The following is a 27676-nucleotide window of genomic DNA, read 5'->3' on the forward strand; positions in this document are numbered from 1 at the left end:
AATGTGTATTAAACATAAAGATGGTAATTCACCTGATGAATGTGGACACTAAATTGTTAGAGTATAAAGTAATCTTTTCTTCTTTTTTTTGTTAAGGAGTATAAAGTAATCTACTAATCTCAAGTAAACAACTTGGGAAGTGCAATCGGGTAATGACATTAACATCTGGACTGACAATTGGATCCCTGAAATCAATGTTACTATTCAGAACAACAATCAATCCGATCTTACCAAAGTAGCTCAACTTATCCCGAACAACAACTGGAATAATGAAGTGCTCAGAACCAACTTCGATGTTAATACTCAGAATCTTATCAAAACTATCCCGGTGAATAGCGAAGGTAAGGACCAACTCAAATGGAAACTTACCAAATCGGGTAAATTCACGGTTGCTTCTATGTATCAGCACCTCAGCAATAATAACAGTAATCACAACCCTAACAACCACAACTGGAATTTCATCTGGTCTCTCCCGATCGTTCCGCGCATCAAAATGTTCATCTGGAAAATCTGCACCAAAGCTCTCCCTGTTAGGGAAAGAATCGGAAAATACATCGACAATAATACAACTTGTCCCAACTGCATTAGTATAGAATCTATTGAACATGCTCTTTTACACTGCGCTTTGGCTAAAAACATCTGGTTTAACTACAATATCATATCTGAAAATATTACGTCCATATCTGACTGGATCTTCTCTTGGGAAAATCATATTCATCTTTGCTACACCAGAGAAAATATTCACTTTTCGACCATTTTATGGATTTTATGGAAAGTGAGGTGTGACCATTGTTTTCAATATGAAATCAATGACCTGAATAAAATTATCAGAATGATCGAAAACTTCCCAAAAATAAATATAAAACAGGAGAAAATCAAACATAATTCTAGTGAGAAATGGCAACCCCCGCCCCAGAATTTTATTAAGGTGAATGTTGATGCATCTTTTACTAATATAACATCCAATGTGGGAATTAGCTTGATTGTTCACAATGCAGAATCGAAATTCATAGAAGCGAAAGTAAAATCCACTAGAGCCAGAAACAGTGAAGAAGGAGAGGCGATGGCAATCTTACTCGGCCTCGAATGGGCGAAAGCTAATCAACTCAAGAATATAATTGTAGAAAGCGACAATATCAATCTCATCAAACATCTTCACAATAAACATCATACGTTACACTGACAATCTTTAATCCACATCCGAAGAATTCGAGAAAGCAGAAAAGAATTCGAAGTGGTGAAATTTAAGTATACGAAAAGAGAACTCAATTCCAGTGCAGACAGATTAGCTAAATGGGCAAGGAAGAAAAACGCGAGCAAAGAGTGGAAGAATGTACCTTGTATTTTAGTTAATAAATATTGTAATAACGTTGTTATTTAATCTATGAAAGCTAGTTCAACAAAAAAAAAAAAAAATCTCAAGTAAACAACTGGGCCCATTTGTTAACCAAACAAAATAAAATAGGGCCAGTTATATAAGTATAAGATGATATTTTCACACATAAACAAGGATGAGGTACCTTTGAAGTTAAATATATACAAACTATAAAAGGGAAGTCAACCCATTTTGACTTTAAGCCAGTTGCTTGTAGAAAGGGTATGAAAGTAAATTCATTCTTATTTTTATTTTATTTATACCGTTTAACATAAGTCAGTAAATGATTGATTCTACTTGAATTTCTGACCGTGAATTTTCGGAGTAGATACATGATTCAAACCAAACAATTGTTTGTTTCGTGTAGGGATGTACTCGAATCGAGCATTTAACGAGTTGCTCGAGCTTGGCTCGACTATTACTTGTGCTCGACTCGAAGATTAACGAGTACGAGCTTAACACGAGCCTAAAATCATACTCGTTTATGTAAACGAGTCGAGCTTGATCATTCTTTAGTGTATCTCGAGCTACTCGTAAACAACTCGTTTAACATTCTATCTATAATAGTGTAGTACATAATTATGTATTTGTATTGAAACTTGTACATGGAATATCAACCATTAAAAGACTATTGGAATATGAATCATTAATCATTATTGTTGTATGTGACAAATGATCGTTGAAGTATTTTGATAATTTAGGAAGTTGTTTTAATTTGAAGTATTTTGATAAATGAGCTTGAAACAATGCGAGCTCGAGCTCGAGAAAGTGGACAATTACTCGACCGAGCTCGAGCTTGAGCAAATAGCCAAAGACACTAGCCGAGCTTGAACATCTTACTACTCGCATCGACTCGGCTCGAGTACACCCCTAGTTTTGCTGTGCCTTTTGTAATCACACATTATTAGGCCAAGCTTGGGCCTGTTTTTAGGTGCCGGCCCAGGCGTGGCCCAATTGACAGACCCTTCCTTCATTTCAAATGGTACCAGAAGAGCGGCATCGGCATTTTGGAACTACTCTATCAAATTTGCAGTATTTTATGGTGTGAGAAAAATGGCTCAAACGAATCCAGTAGAAATCTTGTCTGATGATGATGATCCATCATCTCCTTCCAAATTCAATCTCAAAAGAAGAAGAAGAAGAAGAAGCTCTCAAGAATTAGGTGTTTCTTCATCAGTTGTCATTCTCGATGATGATCCAACCCCTAAAAAACCTAGCCCCACCATCACTTCCCCCTCCGTCGTCCCCGACACACCTTTCTCATCCTTTACCTCCACATCCATGGGTTCTTCTTCATTCGTCAAATGCACCACAGGATTCTCAGATTATTCAAAACCAGGTTCTTCCTCCAAAGATGGTGGTTCCAGTCACAATAAACTATCCGGTAATTCACTCTTATTTTATGCTTACTTATGTTTTCAATCTTTTGGTGTTATGGGTGTCAAGTAAAATCTTAAACTTCGATTTGTTAGTTTTGGTGATTTCATGTTTTTGTAAATTTCTTTTGGTGTTAGGGTTTAACTGGAACTGTGGAAGGTAGATTGGAATGTTTGTTACTCACTCTACCTGAGTAGTTACTTCTTTCAGAGAAATATGTACATTCTGGCTGTCCTAACCTAAATAGGGGAATTCTCATACTTGAATGTTTAATGGGCGTAAACATTTCTCTCAAATATCTTATTGGTGCAAGAAAAAAAGAGGGTTCCATTTAATCACCTTACACTAATAGATTGACCCACAAAAGTATCTACTGCTACTCCCAGTTCGACCAGGGCAGTCGAAAAGTTATGAATTGTTTGACAAGTCCAATCCCAACATATTGATGTCGAGCGCCAATGCGTCAAAGACCATGGATATGTATATGTTTGCTTATATCATCGGGTCCAACCAGGTGCACTTATTCCACAAACACTTAATTGTTCACCCAATCGCCAATCATAAGATTGGTGAGAGAAACAATCTGGGCATGACTTCTTATAGGATATTTAAGATAGTTGGCCTAGTGGGAGCTACGAGCAAATCCTCTGCAACTAGTGAGTGAAAAATACTTCAATTCTAGAGTTGATTGATCTCTATATCCACATTTTTGGCATAAGTTAAAAGTTGAACAGTAACTTCATGATGACACCCCTATCGATACGTTTTTTTGGCAGGATTGAATGGTTTGATTTGTTTGGAATCTGACGATGAATCCGGAGGTGATTGTGAAAGGCAAATGTTAAAGGAGGATGAAGGCATCAGTGCTGGTTTTGTGGAGATGAAAAACTTGGAAATGAAGTCTAAAAATCTATTACCACCTGGCTCTACCTGTAAGATATCTAAAACTTATGTCATGTAATTGAATTTCGAAATTTAGAATAGATACTACTATGTTAGTTGTCAAGTTTCTTGCATTTCAAATGTTTAGGATAATTTCTGTCAGTAACCGTTCTTGAATTGGAGCCCATCGCTTAGCAATCAATGTTCCCCAGGGTTAGATGAGTATGAAGAAGTTTTCGGAGACAGACCTACTCATCACAATGAATGTACTTCAGGAGATGGTGGTCCAGTGGTAGTTCCTCGCCTCTCTCAAATTTTCAAATCCTTTATCCATATTTTCCGTCAATTCAGCAAATATAAAAGGGAAGGTTGATACCATAGTTGCATTAAATTACTGTTGTACAGTACAGTGATCAACTCTGCAAATCACTCAAAACTTAGTTCCGCACAGGAAAGGGTTATAGTCTTTTAATGTATTTTAAATGTCATTGACTTCTATAAATCTTTTTGTATAAAGGTACTTCCTTGCCAAGAAGAAGAAAAGATATCACAGGAGAAAGAAGAGACCTCCCAAATGCAGAAAGAGGTAAGTGTCCAAGTTAAAGAAAGAAAAAAGAGTCGCAAGGATGAAACGGACGAAGGAAAAAAGAAATCAAAAGAAGAAAAAAGTCGATTAATGGAAGAAAAGAAACTAAAGAGGGAGGTCAGCCTTTATAAACATGCTATAGACTCATTGTGTTACTGAATTGTTGATTATGTTAATTATATATAACTGGTTTAAGTCTTAAACTGCACAGCAAGAAAAATTGCAAAAGCAAGCTCTGAAAGCTGAAGAGGCAGAGAGGAGAAAATTGCAGAAAGAACAACAAAAATTTGAGAAGGGAAAATTCGCTCTAAAATCCATAGTAGCTGAAATTGATGTAAAACTGGTTGAAATTGGCTCCATAGGAGGTATATTAGCAATTGCTTGTGCTGCTTGGTGATCATCCAATATATGGTGTGCATGATATATTATGAGAGTTCTGAGCATATATTCTTTGTTAATTCAGGGCATGTCATTACCAGGTTTGCTGAAAAAGGTCTCACTTATCGTATAACTTCAAATCCAATTGCAAGATCAATTTGTTGGAAAATTACAGTTCCTGAACAACTTTCAGAAGTATGTTATTCCTGAACAACTATTAAGTTATTAGTCACACCTTCAAGGTACTTTATTAGGTGGCATCTACTTATCCGAGTGAATCAAATTGTTTGTAACAAGTGCAGTTATCACCCAACGAATCACAAGTTAAATACATATTACGTGTATTCGAGGCAGATGAATTTTGTAAGCTTGTGTCCGACAAATCTCTCATGAATGATGTCTCTAGAGTTCAAAATCTGTATCCATCTTTTACAATTTGCTATCTCACAAATAGACTGAAGTCCTATATCAATAAAAGGTTAGACTACGTTAAAGCATGCCTTTTCTCACTGGTTCTCTATTTTGCTTGTTTTTGTTCTTAAACTTTTGTTGTTATAGGGAACAGGAGCAGTACAAGAATCCATCAAATAATACGTGGATACGACCACCAGTTGAAGAGGTTTAGTGTATTGTAAATCTGAAGAAATCTCTTTCCATTTAAAATGCAAGTTGCTGAGTCAAGCATTAAACTTTTTATCTTGTCGTAACTCGTATGCATCTGAATAATATGTCAAATCTTGCAGGTGCTGTTGAAATTGACCACTGATTTTGATAGTGTACACTCAAGACAGTGTGTAGATGAAGCTGAATTAGCTGATCATATCGTTGGTTTAACATGTAGCCTTGCTACTTGCCATTTTAGGTATTGCATACTCCAGCCTCTGATTCTGAAGTTCAACAGCCTTTTCAGCAACTGGAACCCGGCATTTTCTTTCTTATATCAATTATGTGTGCCGTATTACTTTGAAATTTGATTTTCTTTTTTCGGGACAGTGAATGTACTTGTACAGAAGGTGGTAAAATATTTAACAACTGTGCTAAATGGCCCGACTTTCGAGGCCGACCACAGCCCGAAAAGTGATGTGGGTGGTCCAGATTGGTCCGGTTGTTTCTCACTCCTCACACCTGAACCAATCAGGGCCGGCTACGTCACTTTCCGGGCTGTGGTCGACCTCGAAAGTCAGGCCATTTAGCGTTTTCAATATTCAATAGAAAGAGGAAAAGAAGTATCAGAAAAAAAAATTTGAGAAGTGCATTCCCATAGGTGTCTGCGGACTTTTTTTATCGCCTATCATGGTGATTTTGTAAGACAAAATCATTTTAGTCTAAATTTTTGTATTGTGGGAGGAAGTGTGCAGACTAATCTGAAAGCTACAAATATTACACGAATTCTCTAGTTTGTACCTTTGTTGATTCATTTATTTACTCTTCAAATGAATCTATAATTGTTAATATTGAAAGTTCCAATTTTACTTTTTGATTTATGATCAATGTTAGGAAAAAAATGACCCGGCTATCTATAAATGCTAATGGATCCCTCGTCCCCAAGGATTTCATTGACAAGAACCTAATAAGAAAAAATACATGGTGAGTAAATTTTCCTCTTTACTGGTTATGAAACTTATGTGTGGATGGTTTTATATCTATCTATTATGCCAGAGTGACATTATATGATGTTTTGAAACTAACTTTTAAATAGACTTTCTTTTACTGTGCTGTTTTTCTTACTAAAAATTTGAAATATGAGGACTATCGCAACATTTTCTTGGAAGTATTAGTTTGAGCTGTGGGAGTTCCTTTCCTCTTCGATATTCCCTAGATTGTTCTTCTGTCCATAGCTAGTATACAACTTTTAGGTGGTCTCATGATGGTGGTGAAATTGTTTTTGTTGTATTCAGGTTGAAGGTGTTGGTAGCGATTCCAAAAGTACAGCCGAGATATGCTGTTGCAATCTGGAAGAAGTATCCAACCATGAAATCTCTTCTAACTGTTTACATGGATCCAACTAAATCTGTAAGTATCTCTCTCTCTCTCAAGAAAGTTAGTATTTCAGACATGAGTTAGCATAAGCAGTGGCGGATTCAGGGGGGGCAGTGACCGGTGTAGGCCATAGCTCCCATGACTTGATAAAAGTGTTGGTGAAAACATATATTTAGCTCAAGTTTAAGCTGCACCATAGGCATAGCATTTGTTATTGGTTAATAAACCGCATGATTGGTCCAACAGCAAATTCTCTTCAAAAAATTTTTTCTCATAAAGTTGATTTTGTATTTCAGTAGAAGTAAAAAAATTGCATTTGATATCATCTATTGATATTCCAAACAAGATATTAATGTCGGACGCATGTGATCTTCACTTACCTACCTCCCTATGCTGGAAAAATCGGAAACAGGGCCTAGCACCCAGTTCGATTTCATCAGATTATATAATTATATAACATATATATATATATATATATATATATATATATATATATATAATTACATAGACATATATGTATAAACATTCAATTTGTGTGTTTAAAATAATAAATTTATGTTTATATATAATAAAAGTTAGTTTTACTGAATCATTAATGAACAATAACATTCTGACTGTTGAGTCTTGATCCATAATTTGATATAGAAAAATGAATAAATTATAAAGTATAAATTATAATGACTAAAAAGAGAGCAATAAACTTAAAGAAATGAAAAAAAACAGTAGAAGATCAAGTAAGCCAAAAAGTAAAGAGAGAAAATTGAGCGGAGTGGAAGAAAGAAGTTACAGAATGGGGGTTGTTTGTGAGAACATCTAGAGAGAGAAAACCGATTTTGGATGAGCTTGGGGGTTGTTTGTGAGGATTTAGGGAGCGAAAATCGGGTGGAGCTTCAATGGGGCTGTCTTTCTTTCGTTCAGCTGCTGTTGGGTGAGCAAGAGGGGAGCAAACCCTAAACTTCTGGAAGTTTTCAAAAAAAGATCTGCCCAACTGAATTTCGAGGCGAGAATGAGTAGGGCCTAAGCCGCTAGGCGCATCGTCTGGGTGGTACCTAGCGATGTTTAAGTATTACATGTTTAAATTTGATGTAGAGAAGGTCAAATTTTATGAAATATGTCGAAAATTTCTCTTAAGTTTAGCCTCCCCTCAATTTTAAGTATTTGTAGCATAAATGAAAACTAAGGTGGCGTTTGTATTTTTCCAGATTCCTGAATGAAATCCGAATTGAACGGAGTCAGACTTCAGGCGGTTTGTTTTCAACTGCCTTGTGTAAAAGGCTGACTTGGGCTGTTTTTTCGTCTCCTATGAGTCCGACATAAAATAAGTGTGGATTAAAGGCCCATTCTCTGAAATAATCTACATCCTGCAATTATGACATTTTAATATTCCTCGGATTCAGTTGAGTCAGATTCGGACCATAGAGAAAAACGAACACCACCTAAGCTTTAGTACTTTCGGAAAAACTAGGGGCTCTGAATAATGGATTAGCAATATTGTGCAGGTATATGAGAAAGAGTTTCTGTTAAAAGATCTGATGTGTGAAGGGGCACTGGGTAAGGAAGATAGGAGGAGAGTAGGTGAGATATGTTCAAAGAGAGTGTACAGGGTGCTCATGGCTCAAAATGGCGGAATTAAAACTGATGATATTGAGGATGGCGCCGATTTGTTTGCAGCTTTATAGAAGCCTCATGTGAAGGTAACAAACTGACTTGAACGATCACAACATTGTATGTATTATATACACCAAAGACCATCGAGAAACAGTCAAGTCTTGATCCTATCGATCAAGTTGGATATATGTGTGACTGTGTAATCATCTTTTTTTGTCTCTGAACAAATTTCTTTCTTTTTCTAGCCCAAATATGTATTATTTTTGTACAAGAATATCAAAGCAAGGCCATTTTTGAGACATGTACATTCATTATTATGTGCCCTTGAAAATATCTTTCAACCAAGTTGAAAGCAGATGGTGGTAAAATTAGGTATAGTGTAAATGGCAGGGTATTATCTCATTTTACTCTACATGTGCAGTCTATCTATTGTTAGGTCTGTGCTATATCGATAGAATTAGGCAGAATTGTACAAGATTTTTTATATTCTATGTGCTCGGGGTTTCTCGGAACTGTAGGTATAGTTTATATTGAGTAAAGCATCTCTTAATCTCTTTAATGAAACATATCATTGTTGAAAAACATTGGCAAAGAAGTCAAAAGCTATTCTAGACCCCGGACTCATATTTCTATTGATTGGCATTTGGAAGGTGAAATACCCAATAACTTAGGTTGAAAAACATTTCCATTTAGTGAGACTAATGGTAAATGACCAAATAAGTTAGGTCACTCCTCAACAAAAAAAATAAAAAAAAGTTAGGTCACATCCTACAAAGTTGGTAAGGCGCTCAAATTTTTGTGGGGAAAATTTGAACCCTCAACCCTTGTCAGGACACTTTAAAATCTTCCCCTCATTTGTTCTTTTTACCATAACAGTCCTCCAGATTCGACAACATTATATGTGCAGTTAAAGTTTTCATGCAAGAGAAATGTAATGTAATTACTAATAAATAATGGGTCAAGTACTTTTCCCCTCCTATTTGTGACCAATGTCCCTTTTTGAATTCTATAAACGTCCAATAGTTTTCTGAGTTTTCATTTTAGCCCTCAATTTTTTCCACGTTTGTAACTTTGACTTTCGAAATTTATGTGATACTTAATTTGTTTATTTTTTTTCTTTGTTTTCTAATTTATTTTATTTTGGCTTCTTCTCTCTTCCACTCACTAGTTGGTATGGAAAGATAAAGTCGGAAGACTAGTGTAGAACAACTATTTATTTTAACGAGTAAGTAGAGATAGAAAATAGAATAAGAGAAACTATAAGAATAAAAAAAAAATTAGATTTTTTTTATAAATACTTGCATTAAACTTTTAACTACTACCATTACAAATATGAAATCAAACTTATAGACATGAAGAATTGCATAAAATGTCATGGACTCATTAGATATTCTTCATTTTGTGGGTTGCAACTCTAAATGCTCTTTATGAAAACGATGTAGAATTTGATCTTAGAAGCCTACATGATTAAATGAAAGATGAAATTTATATCTCATGTCCTACGACATTGAAGATGAATAAAACAGACACCCAAAACTCCGAAAGACAAAAATAGATGTATGTTGGGTCGAACTAAAAGGTGATTCAGTTAGTATTCTCTAAACAAAGAGAACATGACTTCAATCTTAAATAAAAGAAATGAGTCAGACACCTGGTACTGAACTAAGCCAACAAAAGATCGCAAAGGAATTGCGAATAATGGTGGACCTGAAGATGCTAAGAAGTTAGGATTGAAAGTGGATCTATTCGATAACAAATAACAAAAGTAGGTGACCTATAGAAAGCTGAGAGATAAGAAACAAGCCATGTGCGACAACTAGGAAAATACTTATTAAGTATATAGCGTCCTCCGTGATCGAAGGGTAAATCAAGATTAATACTATAGCTCTCAGAAGCAACCGGAGATATGCCCTTAAGACCCGATGTCAAACAGTGAGTTATACATAGCTTGGTCCTAGGTATCAATGACACATGGGTGTAGTAATGTGGTTGGTGGTTGCGATTGAAATAAAATAAACTTAGGTAAAGAGGAAATTGAAATAAAAGTTTAAGAACAAAAAATGAGAACGATAACACATATCTGGATCAAAAGAAACTACGATACATGTATGGAGCCGAAACATAGTGATGACAACTAGAGTGTAAAAGGAGAAAACAGTGATAGAAGAGGCTACAAGGCACACCCTACCCAAGACTTATACGAAATCGACGGTTTTCATTTTGAGTTAATTCTATCTCTTGATGAAATTTTCACTTGTAAGGGAGGGTGGATTTCTCTTTACGTCAGGAGTAGGTACCAAAATTTCATAGGGTGGGAAAACTAATCTTTTTGAGAAAACAAGAAAAATTTTCGGAGTACAAAATTTCATAGGGTGGGAAAACTAATTTTTTTTTTCCAGACACACTTTACTGCCATGGCGTCGGCAAAGGAAAGTTATTGCCATGGATTTTGCCCTCATTCTTTCTTCCAACTCAAATAATACTCGTACCTCCTGGAAAATTATTGCCTTTTTAATACCCTAGTCTTTTTTGTCTTACTCGAAAGATATGAGAGAAAGAGAGATTGATCCCAGAGAAAAATCATAGAGAGATGAGAGAGAGAAAAAAAAATTGATGGTTGTAGTGGTAGGAAGTGATGGCCAGAGGTGGTGTCGGGATTGATTGTCGAAGGTGGTATCGGGACTGATTGTAGGAGATGGAAAAAGAATAACCTAAGAAAAATATTAAGGATGGGTGGTGGTTAGAAGAAACAAAAAGATTACAGATTTGTTTTATTTCCACCCAAAAATTTGCACTCCGAAAAATTTTCTGAACCTGGAACCTGTTATGACAACATTTTCAACCACTAAGCCAAGCAAGTGGTGACCTCTTTCAATCAACCTTTTGTGCCCTCTTCAACAAAAAAAAAAAAAACCTTTTGTGCCCTATTGTAACATTTTCTTTCAAAGAGGAATTAACCCATCAGTAACAACCAAAGGAAGGGAACGTACTAAAGTGGTAATTTCTCACCACGCAGGCTTCATTGGTTAACTGAAACTCTCTCATTAACGTTGTTTACTCCACCACATTTAAGAGAGAGAGAGAGAGAGAGAGAGAGAGAGAGAGAGAGAGTAGTTCTTCTTCTTCATAAGCTTTCTTTCTCTCTCTTTGTTAATGGCCATACTGACATCTACTAACTAAAACTCCTTGCCGTTATCTTCCATCTCCGTTCTCAAAGTACGACCCTAAATTCTAACTTCCGGTTACCTTACTATTACTTAATTACTTTCTGAAAAATCTTCAAACCCTCTACACCAATATTCCTAATGTTAGAAGTTTTGTTCAAATTCGATACTTTGTCTAGTCGATCTGTGATTTATATTTGCATGAATTATTTTATTTCTTGGTCATCATCATGGGGTTTTAGGTAAAAATTCATAAAACGATCTGAAGTCGAACATATTTGATTGAATATCAATCATTCAATCTTCAAACCCATGAGATTGATTCATGTGTTTTTTCTAGTAGTCATTTGTTAGGTCTTTAATTTTGAGGTATGAAAATCTATTACTATTACTGAGCTCAAATCTCTAAATTTTTTTTAGCAAGTTCAAATCTTGAATTATATAATTGAATATCAATCTAGGGTTTTTCCTGATGTAATTTTAGTTATTTTGTTTCTATTTGATTCCTTGATAAAGATTACTGTGTGTCTATGTGTGAAGCTTTTGGGATGTAATGGTATATGGACAAATTTTTCTTTCTTATTTTTTATAGCATTATATCGTATTCGTTTATTTATTTATTTCATTTATTTATTATTTCAGATCATCAGTTGGTAAAGCATATAAAAACCCTTGGTTTTTTGTTTGGAAGCATAACATTTCTTAGCATTGGAGACAGACAAGTAAATACTTGTGTTGGGAACTGAGGGGTTGATCAAATGGCTCCCTCGAGTAAGGCTGATAAGAAGGCAGCGTTAGATGCAGCTTCGTGGATGTTCAATGTAGTTACTTCTGTTGGTATTATCATTGTCAATAAAGCCTTGATGGCAACATATGGTTTCAGTTTTGGTAAATTTCTTATAATTCCCATGTTCGTTTTCTTTCAATTAACTCTCTTGTTTTCTCTGTTTGATCTATAACGTTTCATCTGTTCCTAAAGATTGAGTTGCCCTAACATTTTTTGCCATTAAGCGGGACACCTTTGCCATTTGTGCGATGGAGTTCTAGTAATGGCATTTGCCGAAAAACCCATGGATTTTCACTCACTTCTTTGTTGTATTCAAGAACGTAATAGCTATAGCATATAAGAACTAATTAGGGAGGAAAGTGTAAATGTGAATTGAAAGGTAATTGTGCTTTATCGTAAGGTCCTAGATTAGGTCCTGTGAAATTAGCCAGCCTAGATTTTGTTTCAAGGTCCTAGCAATGATTAAGTTTGCTTAATAGATATCTCAAGATCATGCATCACTTATAATTTTCCTCAGAGTGATGTGATAGATGCTCACAAGTCTTTTATTTCATTAGAACATTAGTATTTGTTCACTTGTGAATTCTGATAGATTGTCATCGTTGCTGGATATAACTGTTTACTTTTGGGCATTTGGAGTTTATAATTCTTGTCTTTATGATGGATTCGTAAGTAACAGAGTTCATATTATTAATTATTTGCCGATTGTTGCTTCCTTGACTTATTTTAATTAGTTTAATAGATAGTGAGTTTGATTTGTAGTTAAAGTTATTTTCTCTTGTATTTGAGAAGTAATTTTACTTCTAAGCTCTAATCATGAAATAGTGTTAAACATTTATAATTTTCTTGCAGCTACAACGTTAACTGGTTTGCATTTTGTCACCACAACCTTGATGACATTTGTTCTTAGGTGGCTGGGATACATACAGCCCTCGCATTTACCATTGCCCGAGCTCTTGAAGTTCGTTCTGTTTGCGAACTTCTCTATTGTTGGGATGAATGTGAGTCTGATGTGGAACTCTGTTGGATTCTATCAGGTAAATTTGGTGGTTCGTTAGATTCTCAGTTTCCTCCTAATTGTAGGATTACCACTAGAGTTTATCTGTAAACTTTCTGTATGATGTGTATTTTCAGATAGCAAAGCTCAGTATGATACCCGTATCCTGCTTTCTGGAAGTCATCTTAGATAAGATTCGATATTCAAGAGACACGAAACTTAGCATAACTCTCGTTCTCTTTGGTGTTGCTGTTTGCACTGTAACTGATGTTAGCGTAAACGCCAAAGGTTTTATTGCTGCAATTGTCGCAGTTTGGAGCACTTCTCTGCAACAATATGTGAGTCATCAATTGACGAATTGATATTATCTGTATATCCATGCATTTAAGTTACAGAATCTCTATCTCGATATCTGTCTCTCTGTTTTGTCAAATTTATCTGAATTAACTAAGGTTTAGCTTTTCAGTTGGATCTTTAATTGAAGACTGTTATTTTTTGCCATGTAGTATGTACATTACCTTCAACGGAAGTATTCACTTGGGTCATTCAACCTATTGGGACACACTGCACCTGCTCAGGCTGCATCGTTGCTTTTGGTGGGACCTTTTCTGGATTACTGGTTAACAAACAAAAGAGTTGACGCCTATGACTATAATGTAGTCTCGGTGGTAAGTACTATGACTAAGTAGCAAACTAATTCTTGCAACTGTAAATTGATGCCTGATTTTCAGAGGCTAAGCATGAGAATTTAGACTATATTGTTTTTATTTAATCATAACCATAAAGACTTTCCAACTGTGCTTCTGATTTATGCAACAATATGAGTATCGTACACCTGGAAAACCCAAACCCGAACTGGGCATAACTCTGTGACCCACCAAAACTAGAGCCGTCGGTGTATCTTGCAAATGCTTGTACTGCTAAAACTTATCCCCTTTTCGGAGTGAGAATATAAGTACTGAGATCGATTTTACAGGGATACACCTTAAATCTTGTTATAATTTGAAAAAGCCCCATATATTCTCAAAATAAACATTGAAATCTCAACTTATGGTTAAATTCTTGAAAGTTGTGATGCAAGCATTTTAATAGGTAAGACGTAATGTTATTGTAGAGTAGTGTAAACTTTCTACAGCTTAACCGCCTTGAGGCAACGCATTATTTAATCAAATTAAACCGCCTTGAGCATTACATTTTTTCGTTAGCCATTTACTTGTGAGATGAATTTTATGGCGTGTTGAAGTGACAAGCACTTCAAGGTTTAAAATATTTGTACTATATATATGGTATACATTGTTCCAGTTTATGTGTGAGCCATGCTTGACTTGTATGCTTATACTATTAGTACACATGAGTACATGACTTTTCTTGCTGGCACGGAACTCATTATATCCGTCGATTGATAAGCACTGTTTCCATTGTTTTGTGCAGTTATTCATTGTTACTTCGTGTACGATTGCAATAGGGACCAACCTTAGCCAATTTATCTGTATAGGTAGATTCACAGCAGTGTCTTTCCAAGTCCTTGGACACATGAAAACTATCCTTGTCTTAATATTGGGATTCTTCATCTTTGGAAAAGAGGGGCTCAGTCCACAAGTAGTAGTAGGGATGATAATAGCAGTTGCGGGAATGGTCTGGTATGGAAATGCCTCGTCTAAACCAGGTGGAAAAGAGCGTCGGAGTCATTCTCTTCCAACCAGCAGATCTCAAAAACACGGTGGCTCGTCAGAATCTGGTGATGTCAATGATGAGAAGATATAACACTAATCTAGGAAGGTATTGAATAGATGATTTCAGGAATCTTCTTACATCAAAAGGTTAGAAAGAAAGCTCTCTCTCTCTCTTTTATTCTTTTTTGGGCTAATTCTTTTACTTCTAATTCTGATTTTGCTGTAAGCTATCTTCTTTTTCTTTTTTTTGTTAAATGGAATGAACACAGTAGTTAGATAGTGGGTGTGTATCCCTAAATGGTTCATTTTTGTTTCACGATTCATAAATTTATAATAATATTATTTCTTAATATATATATATATTTCCCGATTCTTGCAGTATTTGTTGTATTGACGCGTAAGTTGTCTTCAAAGGGCTCATTGTTGAGAAACCATTTTCTGTTAAGCTGTTATTAATATTATAACTATTATTATATATGAAAGTGAATTATGAAAATCTTCTTCCAGGGGCGGGCAAGCCCTGAAACAGAATGAAGGTTCAGCACGCCGAGAGGGCTTGGGTGTATTCTAGGGCTTCATCCGAGCCGCCCATGAAACCAGCGAGGCGTTGAGTAGTGCATGCGTCCATGGTATACAGTTTACACGCTCTAATTCTCAAGCAAAACCCCCCAATGTATTAGGGGATACAAGAAATGGACAACTTTTTCTTTTAAGGTTGCCGCTAGGCAATAAAGATTTGGTAAATCAAGATTGACGGAGGAGCATTCTTACTTTTAGTTTAAAATTTTACTAATTGTATTCTGTATTCTAATTTCCATTTTCACATACTTCCACCACCACCATTTTTTACCATCACTACCATTTTCAACCACTGAATATCACCACTACTCGTGACTAATATTTCCTCTCACTCTCTCAGAGTCTCTCTTGTGCCCTATTTCTCTCTCCCTCTAAAAAGAAGCCCAACAAATTTCAGATTTGTTGGGTTTTAGAGAGAAATAGAGGGAGAGGAAGAGAAAGGGATACAGAAAACAGAGGTGAAGATTAATGGGCAAGACACAATCAAGTATATATTTCTCCAACCCATTTCAGTGGAGGGCGTGCTATTTGTTTACGTCCATTAGTACGTAAAGGGTTGCAGACTTTGATGGGTATCAAATGGCTGTTACCTTTATCTTTGGACTAATACTAGGATTAGTTTCCACAAGGCACTATCCACGCATGGCCAAAATTATAGGCCACGGAGAACTACCCCAACTTTCATTGGCAAAACAAAGTCCATAGTTTGGTTTTTAATTTTGCAAAAGCATTAGGTAGTCCCAATTTATTTGTAGAGCATAAGTGTGACATATGTTTATGTTATGAGAGAGCCAAAAAGTTTTACTTCTTCTTATTTATCTGCGAATATATTATGAAAATTTGTAAGACTAAACTGCAAATAAAGTTCATTCTTGTTCATCTTCAAATCTTATCATCACCCACCACAACCACCTCTAAAATCATCCAACACAAACACTATTAATGGAGAAAATTGACTTGATGAAGCTTCCTTAATGAAGGAGTTCAATATTTCTAGAAGCTTCATTATTGGAAAAGTTTGAAGTTCAAGAATCCTTATTAATGGAAGAGGTCATAAGCTATAAGTACCGCTGGATTCATGGAAATAATATTCTGAGTAAAGACGTGTTTCTAGAGGTAAGAACAAAAAAAATCTGATTCTTCTAAAGAAAACTCAGATTTCTTCAACAACCCAAAATTGCAGTCAGTTAATGCTTAAAACGATGAAGTTATTCGGCCACAAATTTATCCAAAATTTTCGGCCAACAGTATTTTTCACATAAAATTTCGGTGAAAGTCACCGTTTTTCTTTTTTGCAATAATTATATATAATTGATTTTAAATTTTGGAAAAGAATATGAAATACGTACGACTCATATGTAAATATCCTACAAATTATAGAACAAAAAAACACAAAGAATTGCTTGAAATTCAACTACAAAAAAATAAATAAAAATTGGTCACAGAGAAAGATGAAAAATAAACGACAACGAAAACAAGATTAATTTTCGGCAACAAAAAGAAACAATTAATTTTCTGCAATATATGTCAAAAAATCTCATCTTTTACTCATCAATGAGGTATGCCAGAAAGTACACGAGAAAATCCCCGAATCAGTTTTGATGTTAAAAAGAAAGATAAATGAAGGATGATAGAGAAATTAGAAGCAAATACAAAGACTTCAAACAAAGATAGTGTAGAAGTTGACAACTTCAACTTCTACTTTTTTTTTATGTTTTTTTGAAACAACTTCCTTCTGCATGTTTTCCTTCTACAAAAATCATCTAAAATTGACTTGTAGGTAATGGAAGGATCGACCTAATATTTGTTGTCGTGCCACTTTCTCTTCTTCCTCTTTCCTTCCCTCTCCTCTCTCAGTATCCCCTTCCCCTCTCCCTCTCCCTCTCCATTCCTTGTCTCTCTGCCTGCCCTTCTCCCTATATTAATAGCTAATTTCTCAAGTCATTTGATTGTCCGAGGCAACCGCACACTCCTGTAAGGCCCTCGAGCAAGATGTAAAACTTCTTTGACTTCGGTAATGCTCATTAGTGTAATGTGCAATACAAAACTGTTTGTGCCATTTGAGCACGAGCTACACACAAATCACTTTGCCCGTCTCAGATGAGTGGAAAGTCCAAGGACCTTTTTTGGTCTTCTTGGCTGCAACTCACACTATTACATCTCCGAAAATTGATTGCACGAAACAAAGTGCAGCTGACATAGGAAGAATGAATAAAATATCAGCAATATTTAATCTTCACATAGCACTCCCCCAAATAAATGGGGTCAAGTGCATATAAGATACAGCAAAAATAACACCAACATGATAAGAATAACATCCCCTGTCTACTGTTATACCATTCCTTTCTCATCTTAGCAGATTCGAAGGAGAATGATAGTGGCATTGGTTTCATATCTACAAGAATATATATAATTTGTTGTTTGCTTCTTCGACAGGCTTTACCATCTTCCCCAATACAACAATTTGTGTCAAGTTTTAAAGTAACGGAATATACTCATGACGACTGAAGAAGACTAAAAGGCTGCTTCAGCTATTACTTCTACTATTAAATTAGCAGCAATTCTCTGTATATAAATGGACCAGAGATGCTATCTTTAAGTTGGGAAGTCATAACCTAACTCCTTGGAGGCGGCATCAAGGAATGTGTTTGTCATCCCTGTGGCCTGCCGTCTCTGGCCCTCATATTTCAAGCTCTTCTCTATTTCTGCAGTCCAATCTATGTCCTCTAAACTTGAATTTCGAAGAGGACGTCCCTGTATGGCTTTAACACCCCCTTGTTTAGATTCTTTAGGAATTGGCTTAATGGAGATGAGATCACGTAGAAGCGACTTGCTAAGAGCACGAACATGTGCACTTGCATGAGAAAGGCATTGAGTTGTAGCTGGTAACCGACACTGCATTTACACATACTTAAAAAGTTAGAATGGTGGTTTTATGATTTTGTATGGTCTCTTTCCGTTTTGAACCCCATCAGAATGAATATATTCACTATTTCCTTTTAACCAACTTTAAAGCATTAATTTTTTTTTAATAATGTGATTCTTTATGAGGGTATCTTCATGGATAATATTCTTAAGAAATGCCCTGGATTTCTTCATGTAGACTCCAATTAGCAGGTTAAAGTAGTATGTAAGAATCTGAGAGGGCTATTCAAACTGGAGGAACACTGGAACATAGTTAGGCTTTCCACTGTTTATATAACTTATGCAACTTAGCTTCGAAATTTAACCAACATGAATAAAAGTTTATGGGCCTGATTAACCTAACGTGGTTTATGACTTTACCTTTAACAAGTTCGATAGGCTTTTTCTAATCATCAGACCTGTATCCCCCCACTCCAGCACGAGATTAACTGCTCTAGCTGTTGCTTCCAGGAGCTGATCATTTTGACAGAGGAAAACGAGACTCTCAGAATATAATCAGTCAGAAACTTAAAGAATCTTTGCAGAAAAAGCTCGAATAGCATAAACAAACGTATTGATGCAGGTCTCAAACACCAAGTATATGAGGTAGAAGACATTTAAATCCCCGTTTTTAAGTTCACTACTAAAAATAAGTAATGATAAAAATTTGTTTCAAATTAGAGTATATTTAAAAAATTAAGAAACAAATAAAAGATGATTGACATTACCTCTAATTGTGGCAAAGTGCATGCTTCTCCATCAACAAGCATTCCATCCGTGGCACGTAATAAAAGATCTGAAGCATTGGCTACTATTACTAGTGATTCTGGGATTTCATGATTTCTCAGAAGCTCCACGATTAATTTGACAATTCTTTGGTTTATTATCCACATCTTTTGGCGTTGCTCATCATCTCTAGCAATCCAAGGGTGCAAATCCTTCTCCGCCTAAAAGGAAAGAGAACCATTAAAGTAATAAGTGGTTGAAAGAAAAACAAAAGAAACACTGTATTTATGTCAATTCAGAAGTCAAGAGTTAATCAATTTCAGAACCTGAAGTACAACGGCAGCTGATGCTTTTGTTGGTGAAGCTGATACAACATTGCACAAGGCATCAACTACCTGTCAAAGGTAACAAAAGTTAATCGGACCGACTGTTAGATGATCACGGAAATAAAAGTGAATTAATTATTATATACACGTATTGATAGGCTTAAAAGAATTTCCCCCGTTACATCATTTTCCTATCTCGAAAACCGACACATTCGTGTCATTGTTACAAGAAGTAAAATATTCATTCTTAAAACCCAAGACAAGGGTTAATACTTAAATGTGTTACATTGGAACCACTACACTTATCTAGTAACATGTTTGAGAATCCCAGTCAATAAATATCAAATTACTGATTTTCAGGGTTGATGTACCGAATTATTTGCTTAAAATTTCTACTGATTTTGGACAGTTAATATAAAATCCTATGGTATAATGGCAGTGCACTCTATAGACAATATTACCTGTCTCCACCCTTGTTGTGCAGAAGTGCTCTCGGCACTTAGTTGTGTTTCTGGTGCCGCTATCAACTTGTGCCACAGAAGCGAAACAACAGAAAAACATAACTCCTGTTTCTCTTCTAAGACGGATCCTAGAAGTACTTGGGGACTGCAACTCAAACCAATATGTCTATCCTTTGTTAGGATATTGGCTAAGTCTGATGCATCCATATCCAAACTGGCAAGACTTTTCCCTGAGGTTTCCTCTGAACCATCATTTGAGAGTAAAGCTCTCTCACATTTAAGAAATGTTACAGATTGTGGTGTATTGTTGTCAGCTTCGCTTTGAAGGACTGATGAACCTTCTGATCTAAACAAGTTAGAATTAGAAGAATTTAGTTGTGTTTTGCCATTTCTACGTGCTGAAGTGTTTTTCCATAATGGTGAATGTACTAAGTTCGCTTCCAGGGGCTCTGCCTTGTGGGCAATGGACGCCACAGTTTTACCATGAAAGTCGATGAGATTATAAAGTGATGATGCCCTTGTGTAAATTTCATCATCCCACTTACATCGCATCAAGACAGAGAGAGCATGCATGCAGGCCTTTGACTGTCGAAAGAGTTCAGAAATATGAGCAGCCACCATAGCTGCAGCAACTATCTCATTTGAACTGTAATTCCACGAAGTGCCAACAGTTGATGGTTTCAGTGAAAACAGAGCTTCTAGAATTCCGACTATCCTACGGGTATGACGAATTGCAGAGCAGAAACCATCTCGTAACTCATTTGAAGAAGCATTAAGTTTTGCAAGGTTATCTGTTCCTAGGGCATCTCTTGACTCTGATTGTTTAGTGGTTTTTGAAAGCAACGGAAACAACTGTAACTCGCAGGCCAAAGCACAAACAGCAGCCAGAACATAAGAATCAAATGCAGCTACAGGTCCTTGTCTTCTAACTTTTCTTGTTCTCCCATCTCTTACTTTTCCATTTGTTATTTGGTCTTCAGTGACCTCACGAGGATATACATGCCCATTTCTTGGTCTCTTGCTTCCACTCGGCCAAACTTCATAACTTACACAAACTGTTAACATAACAAACAACAGGCGAGAAGCAAGATCTACCGAAGCACATGATCCTAAAAATAATGAATGGACCATTGTGCGAAGCTCAGCCACAAAGAGATGCTTGGATGAACCAATACCCAGTTTTCTTATTTCCTCTTTTGAGGGTAGAGGAGGAAATGTTCTTCGAAGAATTGCTTCAACTGTAGCAACAAATATCCTCATAAGACATGCTTCGGATGGACTTCCACGTGGAAGATACTCCAATACTTTTAATAGGGGTAAGTAAAGATTCCATGAGAGAGGAGGAGGTTGTAAGGGTGTTGCAACTATGATTTCTGGCAGATCAACAGCTGAGGAACTTAAAGGAATTAGGCCGTAAGCAGCTTCCCAGATGGTGCAGATTCTCCATTCAACCTCAGGACCATGGGTGCAAAACATTGAGGCAATCCCTTGTGCCGTTGCCTCGATAGTGGCTTCAGCAGCAGGCACTTCTATCTGGTTCAAAGTAATTTGCACACATGGAAGTTAGTTTCAAATAGGGGTTTAAAAAGACCTACTATCGGCCTTTCAATACTGGTAGACATGAATTGAAAGGAAAAAAGATGGCTAACAACAATTTCCATTAACTTCATCTCAAATCACAATTGAAATCTATTGTGCATTTTTAAGGCATCCGTCTTTATAAACATGAAATCTATTTTCCCCAAAAGAAAATTCTGTAAAGCAAAAGAAGCCTTCTCACCAACTATTATTTCCAGGATACTAACAGGCACTGTGCCCACCTAGTTAAACGCAAGGATTTTTCGTACGTGATGTAACATGGTGTGGATGATCTCCTTCTGTTTTGACCATGACCCTTTAAATTATTATTTACAAACCATTTGTTAGCCATTAAATTTCACTTGGGAAAGTGGAATTCAAGTGAATAACTCAAAACTCATTTTTAAGCAATGAAATAAATTAGGAGTAGTTGGTCAGCTGAGGTACTAAAGCAACAACTTTACAGCGATTTTTATTTACATTAGGCATTAGCTACTCTTATTCCTAAAGAATGAGAAGCCTGTGCAAATATGAACCTGACAGAAAAACTTAATTACCTGCTTTCTGTAGCATGAAATGTAACCACTCAGAAGCTCAGGTTGTGCTTCAACTCCTTCTGATAATCTTAGTGGAGGAAAAAGCAATGCAGGCTGTGAAAGAATGCGGAAAAGTAAAGCTGCGGCTGCATCAGCAGAAATACCAGCTCTCATGGACATTGCGGTCCCAATAGCACGCAAGAAATGCAAATGCATCCAGTTCCTTGGGAGCTGCAGTACAGATGTAATAAAGTCAGGATAAATAAACTGGCAAATCTTTCAAAAGAAAAGATAAATAACCCGTAAACATAGAAACCATGCACTGAAATGCTTGATTGAAGAAAAATATATTCCGACTTTTACTTAAAGTCAAACCATGAAGTGTAATTGGAATAATGCACACTCATAAGGTGAATATGTGGTTATTTTCTGTAAAATGACAATCTATTTACTGTGTATCTCTCTGTCAAATACAACCTGAACCTGTGTACTGGTAAACACAAAAACTCACACTAATACAGTCGGGAAGTAAATGATAAACTGTAAAAATGATCACTTCATAGACTCAGAAGTAAGTAGATAGAAAACAAAGTCCAAATTATATGAAAAATACTGAACTGTTATGGAGAAAACAATAATATCAGATACATAAAGGAGCCTAGCATTACATAATGACTGAATGGGACCCTACTTACCCTCATTCCAGTTGCATATTCTTCAGCTGCTCTAAGGAGTTCCACAAGTTGTACAGCAGCATCCAGTGCATCTGGAGCCCAAGATGGCGGAGCTTCCAGAAGCCCAAGAAGAAGTCTCTGGGTGGCACTTGTAGTTGCAATAGCATAGTACCTGAATCGGGAGAATCATGGACCTCATCAGTACATCCAAAGGAACTGTTCAAAACAGGAAAGAAAACGGTTGGTTTAATTTTCACCTATGAAATAATCGTGCGTATGGCTCAAGAGCTGGTAACCCAGCAACAAGATGCTCATCTAGAGATGTTGTTGGAGGAGGAAGAAGAAGTGCAGGAACAGCAACGGCTGTTAAAGTGGCCGTCTCGTAACGCGTAACTTCGTCATCACATACACTTATTATAACACCAGCACCATTAGCAACAGCCCATCTTGGAGTTGATGGCATAAGCTGAGGATGTTTTCCAGATCCACGGGCACAAACTTGAAAACAAGCAAAATACACTTCCATGTCAAAATTTATACTCAAAAAGACTTCACAGTTATGGAATTAAAGACACAGAAGTTTGGGACTGCAAAAAAGAGCTAGTAGTCGGAAGAAGACCATATGTCCTAGCTATCCTCCTGCGTCTCTCAAATGTCCCCGTCTATCCCTCTCTTCTAATAAATTTCTGTTTCGCGGATTAACTGCCCCAACTAGCTTTACAAATTTTCATGAAGCAGAATCTCATCAACAAATCAAACAGCCGATATCATGTGGTTTGACATCCACAAGGGTCTGGTCCACAATTGAGCTTTGGTCAATTTGTTGATCAGAAATCTCCCATAGAAACCATAATATATGAAGTGCCTGGGTTAACCAAAGTTGACTTCTAAGATATAGCAACTAGCATCTGATACTGGGTCGTAAAAGCTATCAAATTGCATGTCAGATTAGTCAACACTTGAGTAGTATTCTGAAAGGTGATGAAGGCCCTTAAAACACAACAGAAAAGATGATTTGGAGATGCCTATTTAATGTATAAATAGAAGAAATTCAGCCAACAGGTTGCCGAAGTAAGTCAAGCTATGCAAAACATGATAACTTGACATCTGAATTCTTGCACGGCAGGAGTCAGAACATTAATGTAATATGAAATAAGTAACATATAAGAGTAAATTAAATGAAGCTTTAGAAAAAACAAGGAAAACAAAAATGAAATCACAGTGTCTATCATTGCATAGTGATTCTACTAACCAGCTATAGGCGGTTTGAGCTCTCCACCAGCTGCATACTTACCCATGACACCTCCGCACCTGTAGCACAAAATCGCAAAATAAACCTTGATATTCGAACCTCTACTAAACATGTAAAATCAAGTTCACATATCCAAGCTATAATGAGGAGAATAAGTTTACTAACCAACGAAAGTAGTCACTTCTAATACCAAGTGGTGCGGCAAGCAATATATCTGTAATCCATGGAGACAAAGGACGTAAAGGTTTTCTCTCCTGTTTTTGCAAAGGAGAATGGCAGCCGTCTTCTTCTGAAGAAGTACTTGGTGAGGAGTTACTTGTTGTAGCATGGCTGCCACTGCTGGTTCTCTCAGTTTCATTAATATGATGCTCAATCTTGTAAACTGGGCGGTTGTAATGTGTTAATACTCTTAAAATCTCCCCACATGCCAGAGCCCATTGTTCAGAATATTCATTCTGTTACGCAAAAAAAAAAAAAGAATTATTGATGCCTTATTAAGTATAAACTAAAGACGTAACCTAGATGAGAAACATTTCAGCGTACGGTTGCAAAAGAAAACAGTGAAGCCAGACTACACAATATGCGAGAAAAGAGAGAGCAAATTAAAAAACAAAGAAAAAATTATCAATATCCTAAATTAGCTCGTTCTGAAGGTTTGTACCTCACTGCTTGGGCAGACTAAAGAAATGAAAGAAGCAAAGGGTGGGGTGTTCTTATTGTAGGTCAATGTGCCATCGAGTATGCATGAAATAATTGGAAGAAGAACAGCTTGTCCATGCTCAGGATGATGAAGGACAAATATAGCTGCAAATCAAGTAAAATTATAAGAGATCGTCATAGATAACCAAATGAGCAGAAACAATTTGAGTGCTCCTTATGTGGATAATATAATATTTAACAATATGACTCAGGAAACTAGAAGCAATGCTCCAGTACCCAATACTTCATCCAGAAGGCGCTTTTCTGTGGATGGATAACGAGTTCGGATTAGCTGTCAAAAGAAAAGAAAAACACAAAATAGAAAACCATCAATATAAACCACTGTCTGACAAAGTTCAACGAGTATTCCTTGTAAATGCTTTACTACTTTTGAACTCATCCAAAAGGTGCAATAGTCATTACCTCAGCAATATCATCGGGGAACTGCTCTGAGGTGAACTGTCCAAAATAGTCAACATAGGCAGTAATTTGAGCCTACATAACGAACAAGGATTTAGTACATGAGCACCAAAGAAAAAGATGAAATTTGGAGAAAATAAATGACGATTGCACCAACAACTAAAATATGAGGAGTAACATGATTGTCAACCGAAAGTAAACTGTCTAAGTTCCCCGCTACGTGATTCCTCAAGGCGACGTCCCTGGTTTTTTTGCAACAAGGGTTTTGGTTTTGAATTAAACTGTTACAATTCCACTTGTTGGTTGTTTATTGTTATTCATTTTCATTCCTAAGATACCATTTGACCGAAGTACAGGAATAAATCTAACTCAAGAATAGGAAAGGCATTACTTGCTTGGGTTTTTAGAATAAAGACCAATTTTCTGCCCAAAGGTCTTTCTAGTTTGTTCGAAGTTAGAAGTAGCTGACTTCTTCTTTGGAGAAAAGATATCTTCGATAAATCATCTTCTCCTGTGTGTTTTCCACCGCTTTTAGAGGCTTGACCACATAAATCTTGAGTCACGTGGTAAGTATTTTTCATATAATACAACAAGATCGACACATACAGGCCATCAGGACGCTTATTCAACACTAATATACTTCAATTCAAAGACCTCAAGGTCCAATAGATCTGTATTCTTACGATATAAAAAGTAATTGGTTTGTCTACCAAACAATCAAATCTTTGAATCCACACTCTCCCATGATGAACAGCTACAGATGATAATTTCCACACAATAAAAGTACCTTTTCGGCCTCTCAGAAAAAATTGCAGAAAAAAAAAAGCATTTCCAGTAAATTAAGACATGGTAAAGAACTAAAATTTGCAATAATTACAGAAAGAGGAATAAGAGTCTGAATACCTTCCTTTGTTGAACATCTTGAGGAGAAGGCCAAAACAAAGAAGAGAATTGAAGACCATCGATCCATCTCTCGCACAAAGCAGCCATGAGAATCTCTTACTTATAAAACTTCTTAGCCAAAACAGAATATACACAACCCAAACAAGGGAAAAGTTCTTATTTCCAGATTTCCCAATCAAAACCCTAAAATAATTTTAACTCCTCAAATCCAAGCAAAGAGAAATGAAATTCCTTCTCTATCAAAATCTCAAATGAAACATTTGTAGAAGATTATCTACCACAACCATGGCTGAATACTATCTCATAAGTTCTTCTACAGATCAAAAAAACACAACAGTACTCAAATTGAATTTGAATTTCTGCATAAAACAGACAGAAATTATATCAATATCACAAAACCAACTAAACCATAGATTACACAGTACTCTGATCTACTAAATTAAATAAACTATTGACTAGCAAAACAAAAGAATGATTGAGATCTAAAGAGATTGTAATTAAATCTCTAGTTCAAATCAAGTTATAAAAATTCTACTAGGAAAAGGAAAAAAAGAATGGTTCAAACTAAAATCAGATGAAGAAATGAAAAACATGAAGAAAGTATAGTTTTTAGTGAGAGAAACGAACCTGGTTTCTAGTGAGAGAAAACTAGGGTTAGGAAGTTTGATACAGTTGTTTGTTTTGGTTTTTTACTTTTCTTTCTGGTTTCTTTCTCTATCTATCTCTCTTCTCTGTGAGGCGAAGGCATTGAGAGGAGAGAAAATAAAAAAAAAAAACTAAAAAACGAAATCTTTATGAGACTTATTATTGGTGTCTGTCTCTCTTGTAGAGAGAGAGAAAGATTTGAGATCACAAAGTGTATACGTGGCGTTGATATTTTGGAGACGTACATGTCATGTCATGTTTGTATGATTCATCCCATCCACCCAATATATGCCACTATCACGTATACTCCATACATACAATCATATGTTCCATGAGGACATTTGGATCTATATCTGATTGTTAGGGGGTGGTAGTGGTTAAAGACGTTGAGGGATATTTTCATGTCTCCTTAAGGACATTTTATATGTTCTCAATTGTTTGTGGTATCGGTTGCGGATATTTCAAATATCCCTAAATGTTTGTGTTATTCGTTTGGAACATTTCAAATGTTCTGAAATGCCTATGTTATTCGTCTGATACATTTCAAATGTCATGAAATGTATGTGTTATTCGTTTGAGACATTTCAAATGTCTAATAATGTCTTTATTTACAAAATGTCCTAAAATAATAATACTAATAATATTCAATAATAAACATTTACAAAATGTCCATCAATGTCCACAGATATCTACGGATGTCTAAGAAAGTCGAAAAGTATATTTATTTTATTTAGAATAAAAAAATTAAAATAATAAAAAAACAAACAAATGTCCATCAATGTCCAAAGATATTCACGAATGTATACGAAAGTCGAAAAATATATATTTGAAATGTTAATAGAAATATATTATTTCATATGATTAGACAATAATGATAATATTAAAATAATAAATATCAACTAATTTTCATCAATGTCAACAAAATCCACGATGTCTAGAAACATTAAAAAAATAAAAAAAATTTAGTTCAAATATATTATTTTATAGGACTAGACAACAATGATAATATTAAAATAATAAATATCAATTAATTGTCCATCAATGTCTATAGAAACTACAGATGTCTAGAAAAGTCGAAAAAATATATTTTTGAAATATTAGTACAAATATATTATTTCACATGATTAGACAATACTTATAATATTAAAAAAGATGTCCACCAATTA

At 35.8% G+C, this 27676-nt stretch overlaps 3 protein-coding genes across 6 annotated transcripts; 2 read left to right on the plus strand and 1 right to left on the minus strand.

Annotated features, from left to right (window-relative positions):
• The first annotated feature begins 2337 nt into the window (after positions 1 to 2337).
• Positions 2338 to 8487, plus strand: EME1B (essential meiotic endonuclease 1B). 2 transcript variants are annotated; one of them, XM_086653584.1, is made up of 12 exons: positions 2338 to 2759; positions 3529 to 3684; positions 3847 to 3926; positions 4152 to 4337; positions 4432 to 4585; positions 4684 to 4793; positions 4901 to 5076; positions 5157 to 5217; positions 5342 to 5460; positions 6096 to 6185; positions 6497 to 6611; positions 8078 to 8487. In XM_086653584.1, the coding sequence occupies exons 1-12, from the start codon at positions 2429 to 2431 to the stop codon at positions 8255 to 8257; spliced, it is 1758 nt and encodes a 585-aa protein (XP_086509710.1). In that variant the 5' UTR covers positions 2338 to 2428; the 3' UTR covers positions 8258 to 8487. The 2 variants fall into 2 exon arrangements, with proteins under 2 accessions (XP_086509710.1, XP_086509711.1); XM_086653585.1 differs by having other exon boundaries at positions 2380 to 2759; positions 3847 to 3923.
• Positions 8488 to 11141: 2654 nt separating this feature from the next.
• Positions 11142 to 15597, plus strand: LOC147566993 (UDP-rhamnose/UDP-galactose transporter 6-like). 3 transcript variants are annotated; one of them, XR_015230644.1, is made up of 7 exons: positions 11178 to 11402; positions 11993 to 12238; positions 12990 to 13174; positions 13272 to 13472; positions 13641 to 13802; positions 14566 to 14954; positions 15187 to 15597. XR_015230644.1 is itself a non-coding variant. In XM_086653587.1 (6 exons), exons 2-6 carry the CDS (start codon positions 12109 to 12111, stop codon positions 14896 to 14898), a joined length of 1011 nt encoding a protein of 336 aa, XP_086509713.1. In that variant the 5' UTR covers positions 11142 to 11402; positions 11993 to 12108; the 3' UTR covers positions 14899 to 15185. The 3 variants fall into 3 exon arrangements, 1 of the variants encoding a protein (XP_086509713.1); XR_015230643.1 differs by having other exon boundaries at positions 15315 to 15597; XM_086653587.1 differs by lacking the exon at positions 15187 to 15597 and having other exon boundaries at positions 11142 to 11402; positions 14566 to 15185.
• A 1997-nt stretch (positions 15598 to 17594) lies between these two features.
• GI (gigantea protein (GI)) lies at positions 17595 to 26800 on the minus strand. The gene is made up of 15 exons (XM_086653586.1): positions 26493 to 26800; positions 25866 to 26224; positions 24966 to 25037; positions 24780 to 24834; positions 24505 to 24647; positions 24009 to 24298; positions 23844 to 23902; positions 22849 to 23089; positions 22613 to 22763; positions 21939 to 22148; positions 19804 to 21336; positions 19343 to 19411; positions 19019 to 19237; positions 18672 to 18764; positions 17595 to 18281 (listed from the first exon to the last, which is right to left on the minus strand). Exons 2-15 carry the CDS (start codon positions 25950 to 25952, stop codon positions 17982 to 17984), a joined length of 3522 nt encoding a protein of 1173 aa, XP_086509712.1. The 5' UTR covers positions 25953 to 26224; positions 26493 to 26800; the 3' UTR covers positions 17595 to 17981.
• Positions 26801 to 27676: the final 876 nt, after the last annotated feature.

This window comes from Eschscholzia californica, unplaced genomic scaffold (genome assembly GCF_041429995.1).
Source record: "Eschscholzia californica isolate CP2 unplaced genomic scaffold, dmEscCali1.0.p SCAF_1, whole genome shotgun sequence".
NCBI lineage: Eukaryota > Viridiplantae > Streptophyta > Magnoliopsida > Ranunculales > Papaveraceae > Eschscholzia > Eschscholzia californica.